This window comes from Dama dama, chromosome 20 (assembly GCF_033118175.1).
Source record: "Dama dama isolate Ldn47 chromosome 20, ASM3311817v1, whole genome shotgun sequence".
Lineage (NCBI taxonomy): Eukaryota > Metazoa > Chordata > Mammalia > Artiodactyla > Cervidae > Dama > Dama dama.
In genome coordinates, this window is record NC_083700.1 from 20,075,045 (window position 1) to 20,089,270 (window position 14,226).

General features: G+C 49.6%; 1 protein-coding gene across 6 annotated transcripts; it reads left to right on the forward strand.

Moving 5' to 3' along the window:
* Positions 1-8,788: 8,788 nt before the first annotated feature.
* On the forward strand, positions 8,789-11,156 carry C2CD4D (C2 calcium dependent domain containing 4D). Of its 6 annotated transcripts, none has more exons than XM_061120815.1 (2): positions 8,789-8,878; positions 9,950-11,156. In XM_061120815.1, exon 2 carries the CDS (start codon positions 10,028-10,030, stop codon positions 11,066-11,068), a length of 1,041 nt encoding a protein of 346 aa, XP_060976798.1. In that variant the 5' UTR covers positions 8,789-8,878; positions 9,950-10,027; the 3' UTR covers positions 11,069-11,156. The 6 variants fall into 6 exon arrangements, with proteins under 6 accessions (XP_060976798.1, XP_060976796.1, XP_060976799.1 ...); XM_061120813.1 differs by having other exon boundaries at positions 8,802-9,020; XM_061120816.1 differs by having other exon boundaries at positions 8,802-8,987.
* Positions 11,157-14,226: the final 3,070 nt, after the last annotated feature.

The window sequence follows — 14,226 nt, forward strand, 5'->3', positions numbered from 1 at the left end:
ATGCCAAATGCTGAAACAGATAAAGCTTTGCATCTCCATAGTCTAACCCTTTTTGTAAATAGACTGTAGTTTTCATTAATATTAGGTCTAGTGTTTGGTTTTTAGCAGTCATTCAGGAACCTGACTGACAAAAGCTCTGTCATCTTCAACATGCAATTTCCAAAATCATCCTGGGTTGATGCCTAGTTGCCAAATGAGAGAAGAGATAATCACAAGGAGGTTTTCAGAACCAAGCCTCAAAGTGTCTCCTCAGTCACAAGACTCCACCAAACTGCAAGGGAGCTTAGCTGGAAAATATGGCCTAATTCCATGTTGTGGAAGAAAGGGAAATGGGGTTGGTAATAGCTAGCCACCACTGCCTCCGTTTGAAAGGAGGATCAGCAGAGGAGGGTGAGTCTGTGTCCAAATTCTCATCCTGCCAAGTAATTCAGGGGTTCGGGGAAAATGAGGTTTTTGTGGCATGGAACAGGGTCAGAGAGTTGGACACAAATTCAGCAGTGGTGGGTAGATCAGGTTCTCTTTCTAGCAACTAGACCACAAACTTCCTAAGCCATCAGTCTTGAATGACAAGCAAAAGATCAGTTGACATGGATTTGAAGGGACTTGATCCAGTGCCTTCCAAAAACTGGAGATTTACTAGAAGCCACAGCCTTGTGGCAGCTCTTCCCTCCCCCACATACTCACATAAAAATCCTTTCTCAGGGACTTGCCTAGTGGTCCAGTGGTTAAGACTCTGCACTTCCAATGCAGTGGGCATGGATTTGATCCCCGGTCGGGGAACTAAGATCCCACATGCTGCATGGCACAGCAACAAAACAAAACAAAACACCCTTCTCTTGTGCTTTCATGGCTGCCTTTGAAAACCAATTAAACCCAGAGTCTAAATCAGTGTACACCAAAAACCTATTGTCCTTTATTCGTGGTCAGGTCAGTTCAGTTCAGTCGCTCAGTCGTGTCCAACTCTTTGCAGCCCCATGAACTGCAGCATGCCAGGCCTCCCTGTCCATCACCAACTCCTGGAGTTTACCCAAACTCATGTCTATTGAGTCAGTGATGCCATCCAAACATCTAGGGCCTGATCTTCATTTAAACACTTCCAAGAGAAGAAGGGAAATATATTCCATCTTTCCCATACAGTCAAGAAAAGGAAGAAAACCAAAACAGTTGTATTTGGAAACTCAAATACAACTTGCTTCTTTCTTTTCTCACTTGGCAACTGGATGTCAACACTCAGGATGACTTTGAAAGCCAAGTGCTGAGGATGGCAGAGGTTCGATACACCCTGTCACTTCTCTACTGGGGCCAGTTTCTAGCAGAAAACAAGCATAAGCTGAAAAACCATACAGAAGTAGGAGGGTCTCAGGAAAGACCCACAGCCAGGCTGGGAGTGACAGCCTTGATTGGAAAAGGCCTGCAGGGCAGGCAGGGATCTCAAGAATGGAAATAAGACCGCCAGCTGCTGGAATGCTTCTCTAGCATTGAGAGCATTGACAGATGCCTCTCTTCTCACAGAGGGCCAAGTATTGCAGCTTTCTAGGCAGAAACAAGGGGAAGTGCCACCTCCACACTTTAAAAACCAATTCCATGTGTAGTGCGTTCATCAGGAATGCAACTACTACTCAGGTAGATGGGGTGGAATCCAACAGGCCATCCAGGCAAATGTGATAGCTTATTCTGCTTGAAGCAAAGGATATGTGTTCTCCAACTATCTGAATCAAGGGCCAAGAGAAACCAAAGAGTGAATAAAGCAATTATAAGACTAACCAGTTCAGAAAGCAAGGGATATCAATAGCTCATATTGCCGGGAGCCAACACACGAGATCCCACCCATGACAAGGCCATGAGGGAGAAAACCTGACGGGCAAGGCAGATCAGGTTTTCAGGGATTTTGAAAAGCTGCCCCCGGTGCTCACCTTAAAGATGATATCTGTCTTTCTGATGCCTGCCTCAATAGACTACTCCCTAATTTCTGTGACACAGGCAGAAGGCCTTCCCCGATCTCTTCCCAAATAAGAATCAATTTAGAACTTTAATCAATAAGTTTCCCAGGTGGTGGTATTTTATGAGATTATACAGGGTGAAAGGAGTGTTTTAATTTAAACTCCTTTGCTGGTAGTTTGTTAGCCAAATGCATTTATGCCCTTGGTACTAATATGCATGACTGTTTATAATATCCTAATCATAAAATAGCATAAAGAACCTGATTATATAAAAGCCCTAATAGACATAGAGCCTTTTTGAGGGGTGAAGGAGTCCTATTAGAAAACATAAGAAAAATTATTCTATAGGTGGTTATTGGGTTGACATTTGCTTGCTGTGTTTCGCTTGCTGTGTTTTTGCTTTTAATGTGCTAAGGTTGTGTTATAGAAACCATTGTTAATATAGTTAAAGATCTAGAGAAATAAGAACTTAGCCCTAGTGTGGTAACAATGAGATGGTTGTTAATTGCCAGCCAGGAGTGCTAGGCAGAAGCTGCCTCACCAAAGTCGCAGAGTCAGTGTGGGGTAAACTTCTTAGATAAATGCAACTGACAACTTCTGCAGAAGGATTAAATTTTGTGTTAATAAGGTTATACTTCTACTCTGTACTGTTGCCCTATGAGACTGCTACCTTTCAGTTAAGGTCATCATAGAAACAGAAAATAGGTTTACATATACCTGACCTGCATAAAATGTTAATAGGCCCCAAGACCAGAAGATAATGTACAAGACCCTCATAAACAAAGAAGTATGCAGAAAACACCCTGGTTTCATGAAGAACAAGCTGATGTAATGTTAAACTATCTTCCCCTTAGAAATGTACTAATTTAGGGTATAAAAGCCACGGTAAAAAATAAAGCATTGCCAGACTCTGCCAGACTCTGCACCCCCCATCTGGTCACTCTCTCTCTCTTTCTCTCTCTCTCTCCCTTTCTCTCTCTCTCCCTCGCAGACTTGGCCCTATCAAGGCTGGTCTCACCTGTCTTCTCTCTCTCTCTCGCCAACGCCGTTCATCCTGAGGGTACCCCCTGGATCCTACCAAGGCTGGACCCCGGCATCATATCAGCTCCCCTAAGGTCTTCCTGAAACTAAGATCAGAAAGTTAGGTCATTCATCAAGGGTCCTGGGTGAGGAGCCAGAGCTACAAGACATCATATATCACCAATCCTATCACCTGCCAGTACCTGCAATGTGCACAGGTGGCCAAGTTATGCTGCCTGGGGCCACTGCTCAAGGACATGGGACAATTTAGCCCAAAAGCCCAGGAAGTCTTGTCGTTGTCTGCTGACCTAGAAGAAACGCCTCTCCCCTCTGTGTCTCTTCTTCTGGCTTGAACCCAGGGAAGCACTCTGTACTGCCCAGTCCTTTTAAGTGTCCTTCTACAGTGGCACTGGCAAGAAAAAGGAGGTCAAGGCTCCAGGTCACCTATAAAGTTCTTGAGTGGCAGCAATGGTGCTGGAAGGGGCGGGAAGCCACACTGTGGGTCCTCATTCAGGAAGAAGCTCTGCTTAATGATGAAGACCCCTGGAGTACAAGAAAGAACAGAGGTTCTTTAAGATACAAGATCTGGATTCTAGTCTCAACTCTGCTGCTCTTTGGCACATCATTTCTTTTGGGGTCGGTTTCCTGCTCTATAAAAATGAAAGAGTAGATGAGGTGACCTCCAAGTTCCAGGTCTGACGTCTTACTGTTCTAATTAAGTCAACTTTCAGCTCCCTGGTGTGCCAGTCATTTGAGTGATTGCTCTCAGGTCCCCACCCTTGTCCTACTCTGCCGTGGACTGCAGAGGCCCAGTGCCTGCAGTCTACATTTCCCAGTCTCCTTTGTCATCGGCTTTGAAAGGCTCTGGTGGCAGACTGGAAAGTGGGAAGTCGGGAGACGTAAGCGTATTTCTCACCCTTTTCTGTTCTGAGAGGCAACTCAAGTAGTGGCGGTGTCTCAATAATTACAGATCCTGCTAGACAGCCCTCACCTTCCTATTTTGCTATTTTTGTTCTTCCACCACCTTGGTGACAGGTTCCCTGTGATAAATGCTCTCTGTTGAACCACCTAACTGCCTGCAGCCCCATGGACTGTAGCCCACCAGGCTCCTCCGCCCATGGGATTCTCCAGGCAAGAATACTGGAGTCTGTAGCCATTTCCTTTTCCAGGGGATCTTCCCGACCCAGGGATCGAACCCAGGTCTCCTGCATTGCAGGCAGATTCTTTATTGTCTGAGCCACCAGAGGGAAGACTGTCTTCCTCACCAGACCCCGACTAATACAGTCAGACTGTGGACAGTCTACAGTCAGTTTTCAGTCCCACTGGTGTACAGCCTAGGTAGTATACAATCTTGTGTGCTCCCTTCATTTAATATCTACCAGGAAGAGAAAATGGAAGGCAAGAGGAAGGAGGAAAATGAACAGAGATTGAGCACAATACTGGCTAAATCCAAATCTCGGCCCATTTTCCCCCTGCACACAGCACAGCTGAGCACAGCTGGAGAAAACCCACACAACCTTCCTGTCCAGTCTCACTATCCTAAGTTAGTGTTAGCTGCTCAGTCGTGTCCAACTCTTTTTGACCCCGTGGACTGTAGCCTGCCAGGCTCCTCTGTCCATGGAATTCTCCAGGCAAGAATACTGGAGTGGGTTGCCATTCCCTTCTTCAGGGTATCTTACTGACCCAGGGACAGAACCTGGATCTCTGCATTGCAGGCAGATTCTTTACCATCTGAGCCACAAGGCTATAAAGCGGGCCCATAATACTGTCCAGCAATCACCCTGCGGTTTTGTAGATCATTCACTCTCCTGACTTCCTAGGTGACTGTTTCATTCCTGGTCCCCTCTACCCAAACTCCAAGCACCACCTTCCTCCCCCATCATCACTCTCACCTAAAGACCTTGTTTCCTGTGACACTGAGAAATTAGAAGTAGTCAGAGAGAGCAAGCCCCCACCACCATATCTCTCCACCTGCTGCCTCTACCAGTTTATTCCACTTCCTCTCCAGTAACTGTGGGCGAACTGTTCATATGCAGGCAAGGGACCACCCTTAGCTCTATTCCTTATGCGTGACACCAATTTCTTCTAGTCTACTTGGCAACATTGCTCCAAATACTTTCCTTTGTCTCATCTGCATTATCATTTTCCTTTTCTATTTGATTTTTCCCATTGGCAAACATATTATTTCTGTCATTTAAAATATTTCCTCTTGATTCTACTCCCTCTCTGGTGACTGCCCCTCTTTCTCCCTTTGAGCAAACTCCTCCAGAGAGTTGTCTTCACTCTCTTTCTCCTATTCTTTCTTGAGCCCACTCCAGTTAGTATTTTGCCTTCACCACTCCAAGAAATTGCTCTTGTCAAAGGTGCCAATGACCCTGCAGATACTACATCTAATGGTCAAGTCTCAGTCCTTATTTTATCAGATCTTGCCACAGCATCTGGCATAGCTTCTTCCTCCTCCTCTCCCACTCTGCTGGGGCATCCGGGACTCAGTTGTTGGATGGCTTTTCTTTTCTACCTACAGTTCATCAAGTCTTCTGACTTTAAATTCCATTTACATTTCTCTTTGTACCCACATTTATACTTCCAGTCTGGGCCCCTCGCTCTTGAACCTCCCTCCTACCTCCCACCCAATTCCATCCTTCTAGTCAGTATCTCCATTTAGATGTCTAACAGATATCTCAAGTTAACTGATCTAAAATTGTTGCTCAGTCGCTCAGTCGTGTCCAACTCTTTGCATCCCCATGACTGCAGCACACCAGGTTTCCCGGTCCTTCATCATCTCCCATAGCTTTCTCACGCTTATGTCCATTGAGTCAGTGATGCCATACAACCATCTCGTCCTCTATCATCCCCTTCTCCTCCTGCCTTCAATCTTTCCCAGCACCAGGGTCTTTTCTAATGAATTAGCTCTTCACATCAGATGGCCACAGTGTTGGAGCTTCAGCTTCAGATCTAAAACTGAGCTCCTATTTTCCCCCTCAGCGAATGGCAACTCCATTCTTCCAACTGTTAGAGCCAAAAACCTTGGATAATTCTTTCCCTTTAGATAAGGATGGGTCCATCATGAAATCCTGTTGATTCTATCTTCAGAATATAGCCAGCAACTGACTACTATGATGCTGATCGATGCCCCAATCATCTTGCTCAAAGATTATTTCAATATTATCTGTTTTCCCTACTTATGCCCTTATTGCTCTCATTCTACCCTCAACACAGCTGCCAGAGCAACCCATTTAACGCATAAGTCAAGTTGTATCACTCCTTAGCTAACCACAAGGAAAAGCTAAAATTGTTACAGTGGCTTCAAGCCCCATAAGATTCTGGCCTTACTATTTCTCTAAGGTCATCTTCGCATCATTCATTCTGTTCCAGCTACACTGGACTCTGCCTCCTTAAACACTCCAGGCATGCTTCTGCTTCAGGGACTTTGCATTTCAATTCCTTCTGCTTAGAATGCTTTCCTTTCTCCTTCCTTCATATCATTACTGAAATGTTACATTCTCAAGGTGGCCATCCTTGACGCTACTATTTAAAATTGTATGCTCTCCTGATAGCATGATCCTCCCCTACTTTAATTTTCTCCCCAACACTGATTTTCATCTGACAAGCTGTATTTTTAACTAATTTATTTTTGTCTACAGTCTTTCTTCTTCCACTAAAGTATAAATTCCATTTGGCCAGAAAATTTCTCTGTTTTCTCACTGCTATATCCCCAGAGTCTAGTACACAGTACCTGGCATGTGGTAGGTAGTCAATAACTATGGATGGATGAATGAATGAAACTAAAGAATCAAACTTCCCTGAATCCTACCCTTCCTCTTGACTTGTTATCACAGAAGACAAAAATGTCCTTATTGTCAAGTAAGATTGAATTGGGGTTTCTGTTTTCATGTACTTGTAGCAGAAGTCAATCTAACTGATACCCAAGTGTGACCTTTTTCACTCTTTTACTTTTTTTTTTAATTTCTGTTTAGTTCCCTGGGTCTTCTATGCATGAGCTTTCTCTAGTTGCAGCAAATGAGGGCTACTCATTGCACTGCATGGGCTTCTCATGGCAGTGGCTTCTCGTTGCAGAGCACAGGCTCTAAGTGCATGGGCTTCAGTAGTTGCAACACAAAGGTTCAGTAGTTGTGGCACATGGGCTTAGCTACCCCTCAGATTGTGAGCTCTTCCCGGACCAGGGATGGAACCCATGTCCCCTGAAGTGGCCAGTGGATTCTTAACCACTGTACCACCAGGAAAGCCCCTATGTGTGATCTTAATGTTCATGCTAACTCTGAAGTTTAGATATTTTCTCTCCATTTTTCAGATGAGAAAGGAGAACTCCTGAGAGATTAAGTTACCTGCCAGAGGTCATACAGTTAGTAAGTCCCAGGGCTCAAATCCCAACCTGACTGATGCCACAGCTGCGAGTTCTTAGCTGCAGCACTCCACACAGACCACCGTCCCCAGAAACGACACCAAGGCTAAGCTAAGTCAGAAGCCTTTGGACTGGAGGGTCTGGGTGCTGCCAGTCATCTCCATAAAGGAAACATTTGCTCCCTGAAGACTCTTAAGTATCAGATGTCAAAATAATAATCTTGTTCATTTCCTGAATTTCACAGTTTGCCTTGTTGCTGTCATTATTCTCTGTCTGCTTCCCGCTTCTATGTATCCCCAGCATTTAACCCAATGAAGGGATAAATGAACTAATTCAGATACAATTCTGCTTGAAGTGAAAATGTTAGTCACTCAGTCTTGACTGACTCTTTGAGACCCCATGGACTGTAGCCCACCAGGCTCCTCTGTCCATGGAATTCTCCAGGCAAGAATACTGGGGTGGGTAGCCTTTCCCTTCTCCAAAGAATCTTCCCAGCCCAGGGATGGAACCTGGGTCTCCTGCATTGCAGGCAGATTCTTTACTGGCTGAGCCACCTGCTTAATATCATTCATTCATTCACAGTTCTGATTGAACATCTGACTTGTTCTGAGCACTGTCTTTGTGATGTTTATAGTCTACTAAGGGAAGAGGATATTAAACAGTCACAGAAATAAGTCACACACACACAAAAAGAAACTGTGAACAGGGCCATAAGGGAGAAGTACAGGGTACTATGAAAACAGACAACAGAATGTCCTAATTTCAGTGGGAGAATGTCAGTGAGGAACTCCAGATCTGAAGGGTGAAGGGGAAGTGGTCCTCGAAGAAGACTGTCCTAAGGAGGGAATGAAGGATGGTGAGTGTTCCTGAAGTACAGCTGATGGTCTCATCTTGCCAGCAGTGGCCGGTGTTTTCTAGAATCTGCCTTCAAACACAGGAAGGAAGGGGGAGACACTATGTTTACAGTTTAACACACATCTGACAAGCCTGACCTCTACTCACTGATGGAAACAGCTCTGTCCTCAGTGTCTCTATGTCCAGATATTTCCACCTTGGTCACTTTTCCCTGGTCCAGTGTAACTCAAAGAACTAGTCACTGCAGTCACTGGGATGTCTCCAGAACTAAACAGTGGGGGCCAAGGCAGGATTCCAGCAAGGAGGGCCTTGCAGAAGTTACCGTTTGTGTGGTCAGGGCTGTGGGTTTCACCTAGGAGGGTTGGGTGGGGCCCGGGTAGCATTAAGGGATGGAGGCCACTGCGAACGAATGGCTGTCTCCCTTTTCGAAGCAGCCCTCCCCAACTCCCAGCAGTGAAGGCCCCAGGGCACAGGGCTAGCTTGCTGCTAGAAACCTGAAGGAAAGAGTTAAGAAGGCCGGGCTGATGGACGCAAAGACAGAACTGTGTTTATCCAGGAAAAGAGGTCGTACGTAGGCAACGGAGGCCCCTGCCGGCTCCTCCCAGGACTGGGCTGGGGGAGCAAGCTGGAGAGGAAGTTGTTCCCCTCGGGGCTCCGAACGGCTCCTGGCCCGAGGCCAGGACCCAGAGGCGGCCCACAGGTGAGGCCTGAACTCTGGGCGTCAGGCCGAGCGCATTGCCTTGGAGCTCAAACTCCCAGAGAGAAAGTCTGGAACATCGCGCTCCCTGGGAGTGCGGCGAGCGGGTGCGGTAAGCGCGCTGCGGAGGGCCTCCCGGAATCAGGTCAGAGGGTGACAGAGAATCAATGCTGTCTTTGTGCTCAGCGGTTTCCTAGGGAGAAAAGGAGGGGAGAGTGGGAGGGGCGGCCCAACTACTCGGTCCGCTGCAGACTCGGGATGCGGTAGGACTGGGAGGTAGGGAGCCGGACAGTCAGGGCTTAAGTGGGGGTGGCATTCTGTGCCCCCGAGGGGTGCTCTTCTTGAGCAGGCCGTGGGTGCTCTCAGGGCAGCAGTCAAATGTGCTAGCAGTTTGTTTCTGGCCTGGAACGACCCCGGAAGGCGAGGGAGGAGCAAGAGGATACAAGTGGGGCAGGGACTAAGGATGGCTCAGCCTGGAGAAACTTGCGCAGCCGCAGGGGACGGGAGCCAAGGGGTGGGGGTGGGGAGGGGAGTGGGGGGAGTCCCAAGCGGCGCCAGATCAGACCCTGGAGGAGAGCCCCAGTGTTCCGGAATGGGCATGGGAGAAGGGGGTGACCCCCACGCCTTCCCTAGGGCCGCGGTGTCTCTTGAGGAGGAGAGTGAATATGAAGGAGTTCCAGCTCTGGGTCAGTGTTTGTGACTTCAGAACTTTTGATAATTCGGCTCTGGGTCAGTTTGTGACTACAGACCTGCTGATAATGTGATGTTACTCGATTCTTCTAATAGTCTAGGGTTCCAGTGGGTGTGTTAGGCCTTCTCACTCAGAAGTGGGTGTACATCTTTAGTACCGGTGAGAGCAGTGGGAGAGTCTGATGTCCGAGGCCGGACTGTCTAGCCCTGGGCTCCCTCTGTTTCTCTCCGCACCCCCAGACTTTGCCGCCCTTTGTTTTTGCCGCTCAAAAAGGGTCTAGGGCGCCGGTTGGGCCCCCAAAGAAGGGAGCGGCGGCAGATCACCCGGTGTGGTGTACGTTTGCAGCATCATTCACCTTGGGCTCCCCTTCTTTCCGTGCCCAGGCCTCCACGCTGGACTTGGATCCTCTCGGCCTCGTGGAATTCGGACTTTCAGCACCCACCCCACCCCGCCGCCGCCTCATGTGGCTCTTGGAGAAAGCTGGCTACAGGGTAGGGGCCGCGGAGCCCAGGGCCGGGTGGGCGCCCTCCAGTTTGTTTCCTAAGCGCCGCACCCCATGCCCGCTGGCTCGCCCCTGCCCCAACGTCCTCACCCCGGATCGCATCCCGCAGTTCTGCATCCCGCCTCGGCTCCGGGACCCAGGCGGCGCGCAGCCCCACAGCGGCGGGCGCGGCCTCCCCGCGACCTGTTCGCTGCCACACCTGGCGGGCCGCGAAGGCTGGGCCTTCCTGCCCGAGAGCCCGCACACGCGCCGGCGCGAGTCCCTGTTCCACCGGCCACCGCCCACCCCCGCCGGCGGGCTGCCCCCCGCGCCGTCCCGGCTGCACGTCTCCGCCCCGGACCTGCGCCTCTGCCGGGCCCCCGACAGCGACACGGCCTCGTCTCCGGATTCGTCGCCCTTCGGCTCGCCGCGGCCAGGCCCCGACCGGCCCCGGCCGCGCTCGCTGTCCCGGGTGCAGGCGGGCTTGGCCGACACCAGCCCGTACGCCTCGCGCCGCGCGGGACCGCCCACGCCGCCCCTCTTCCACCTCGACTTCTTGTGCTGCCAACTGCGGCCGACCCAGGAGAGCGTGCTGCACCTCGAGCCCCGGGGAGGGCAGCTGCGGCTCTCCGCCGAGTACCCGGCCGGGCCCGGGCGGCTGCGGCTGCGCCTGGTGAGCGCCGAGGGCCTGCCGCGGTCTCGGGCCGGCCCTGGGAGCGGCGGCGGCGGCTGCTGCGTGGTGCTGAGGCTGCGGCCGCGCGTCCGGCCGCGGGGCCAGCGGAGCCGAGTGGTCAAATGCAGCACCAACCCCATCTTCAACGAGGACTTTTTCTTCGATGGGCTCGGCCCGCCGGACCTGGCCGCCCACAGTCTGAGGGCCAAGGTGCTGGACAGGGGCGCAGGATTCCGCAGGGACGTGCTGCTGGGGGAGTGTGAGACGCCCCTGATTGCCCTGCTGCCGCCCTTGGGTGGTGGGCTAGGTCCCGGGGCCTCCCTGGTGCCTGCCCATCTCAGCCTGTAGCCTGAAAGACTCTCTTCCTCAGGAGGGCTCCACCGGGTCTGCAGTCTTCATTCTTTCCATCTGCCCAGCATGTATTTATTTTTGCAAATAAAATATCTGTCTCCCCTTGTTTGCACACTGCGCTCTCAGATCTGCAGCCTGCTCTCCCCGCTCTGCCCTGGCCCTACAAGGGATGGAGGAAGCTCATTCAGGTTTTCTGATTTGGAGCAGACCTTAAGAAGTGGTTCTCAAACTTGAATGTGAGTATCACAGTTACCAGACATCAGAAATCCTGGATGAGCTTGTTAAACACAGGGAAAGAATCGTGAGTTCTGTTCCTGAGAGACTCTGACACTAGTTCACTAGGTCTGAGCTGAGTGGGTCAGAGGTTTCCTGGTCAACAAGGCCCCTACCCCTTCAGGGGGCCCTCCAATCACTGAAAAGCTCTGTGACTGAAGCCAGCATAACTCACCTTCCCCTGGGGGTTCCTGGGGGGCCACACAGGGGGAATCAACACTCCCCACCCATCTAGCAGCCCACTCACACCCACATCTGATCTGAAGAGAGAGATGAAATTTCTGGGTCTTGGGAGTGAGTCAGAGGATGTCAGACTAGCACACTATGCCTTTAGGGATCCTCTCTCCTGCTTGTTCCTTCCACACCTGGGCCTCCCTGGGGAGTCACAGGGATGGAGGTCCTGGGGGCAGAGGGGTCCCACTGGACTGTGAGAGCTATTCTCATGGATGCCCAGAAAAGGCTACCCAGGTGAGCAGGGGCAGAATGAGGAAGATGAATGCATGTAGGTCACATTGTATTTACCTCCTACCTGAATGTCCCTGACGTCAGCAGTGACCTTCTCTCTCACCCCTCCTTCTCTGAAGCTGGTTCCTCTTGGCTCAGGCCAGGCTTGGAAGAGGAAAAAAGGGAGGAGGAGAGGGAGGGAGGGAGGGAGGAAGGCAGACACGGTGCCAACCCAGCTTCTTTTTCCCACCCCCTTGGGCCATTTCTCATTTTGCCAAGTGCCCCTAACCAAGGCCAAGCCTTCATTACCTAGATAAACCTCAGCATATACAATGCTAGCATTACACACACACACACACCCCCACACACCCACCAGGCTGCTCCATTCCTTCTCCCTCCCCTGATTAGGTCCCTCCCCAACCCACCAGGCCAGGGAAAGTCTTGCTCCAGATGGCCACCAGGTGGTAGCATTGATCAACTAATATTAAGCGCTAACAACTACCAAAAAATATGATCGCCATGAAATGGCAACCCACTCCAGTATTCTTGCCTGGAGAATCCTATGGACAGAGGAGCCTGGTGGGCTGCCACTTATGGGGTTGCACAGAGTCGGACACGACTGAAGCGACTTAGCAGCAGCAGCAGCAGCATGCAAGGAATCTTATCCAACAACTTGTCAGCAACTCCCATGAGAGTTAAGTACTATCGTTAATATTGTTACCCAGTGTGACCTCAAGTTTTACTAATCCAGTGAGGGAAAGAACTAGGATTTAAACCACAGCCTGGCCTTAGAGTCTGAGCTCTCAGTCACTTCACTATAGTGGTGCTGGAGAAGACTCTTTTGAGAGTCCCTAGGACAGCAAGATCAATCCAGTCAATCCTACAGGAAATCAACCCTTAATATTCATTGCCGATGACACACCATCTTATGGCAGAAAACAAAGAGGAAATAGCCTCTTGGTGCAAGTGAAAGAGGAGAGTGATAAAGCTGGCTTAAAACTCAACATTCAAAAAAAGAAGATCATGGCATCTGGTCCATTGAGTTCAGTCACTCAGTCAAGTCCAACTCGTCAACCCCAAGGACAGCAGCACGCCAGGCTTCCCTGTCCATCACCAACACCCGGAGCCTGCTCAAACTCATGTCCATCGAGCTGGTGATGCCATCCAACCATCTCATCCTCTGTCATCCCCTTCTCCTCCTGCCTTCAATCTTTCCCAGCATCAGGGTCTTTTCCAATGAGTCATTTCTTCCCATCATGTGGCCAAAGTATTGCAGCTTCAGCCTCAGCATCAGTCCTTCCAATGAATATTCAGGACTATTCAGGATTTCCTTTAGGATAGACTGGTTGGATCTCCTGCAGTCCAAGTGACTCTCAAGAGCCTTCTCCAACACCACAGTTCAAAAGCATCAGTTCTTCAGTGCTCAGCCTTCTTTATGGTCCAACTCTCACATCCATATGTGGCTACTGGAAAGACCAGAGTTTAGTTTGGACTAGACCTTTGTTGGCAAAGTAATGTCTCTGCTTTTTAATATGCTGTCTAGTTTGGTCACAGCTTTTCTTCCAAGAAGCAAATGTCTTTTAGTTTCATGGTTGCAGTCACCATCTGCAGTGATTTTGGAGCCCAAGAAAATAAAGTCTGTCACTGTTTCCATTGTTTCCCCATCTATTTGCCATGAAGTGATGGGAGGAGAAGGGGACAACAGAGGATAAGATGGTTGGATGGCATCACCGATGCGACAGACATGAGTTTGAGTAGGCTCTGGGAGTTGGTGATGGACAGGGAAGCCTGGCGTGCTGCAGTCCACGGGGTCGCAGAGTCGGACACGACTAAGTGACTGAACTGACTGACTGGTGGGACCAGATACCATGATTTTAGTTTTTTGACCAGTCCCATCACCTCATTGGCAAATAGATGGGGAAACAATGAAAACAGTGATAGACTTTATTTTCTTGGGCTCCAAAATCACTGTAGATGATGACTGCAGTCATGAAATTAAAAGATGCTTGCTCCTTGGAAGAAAAGTCATGACAAACATGGACAGCATATTAAAGAGCAGAGACATTACTTTGCCAACAAAGGTCTAGTCCAAACTAAACTATGGGTTTTCCAGTAGTCACCTATGGACATGAGAGCTGGACCATAAAGAAGGCTGAGTGCCAAAGAACTGATGCTTTTGAACTGTGGTGTTGGAGAAGACTCTTGAGAGTCCCTTCGACTGCAAGGAGATCAAACCAGTTAATCCTAAAGGAAATCAGTCCTGAATATTCACTGGAATGACTGATGCTGAAGTTTCAACACTTTGGCCACCTGACATGAAGGGCTGACTCATTAGAAAACACCCCGATGCTGGGAAAGATAGAAGGCAGGAGAAGGGGACGACAGAGGATGAGATAGTTAGATGGCATCACCGACTCAATGGACATGAGTCCAGGAGT

What these genes read in the sequence shown, in the direction of transcription:
- C2CD4D (XM_061120812.1), top strand. Translation starts at nt 9,541, where the DNA reads ATGAAGGAGTTCCAGCTCTGG. An exon ending in TGAAGGAGTTCCAGCTCTGG is followed by an intron (nt 9,562 to 9,949) that starts GTCAGTGTTTGT and finishes TTCCGTGCCCAG; the next exon opens with GCCTCCACGCTGGACTTGGA.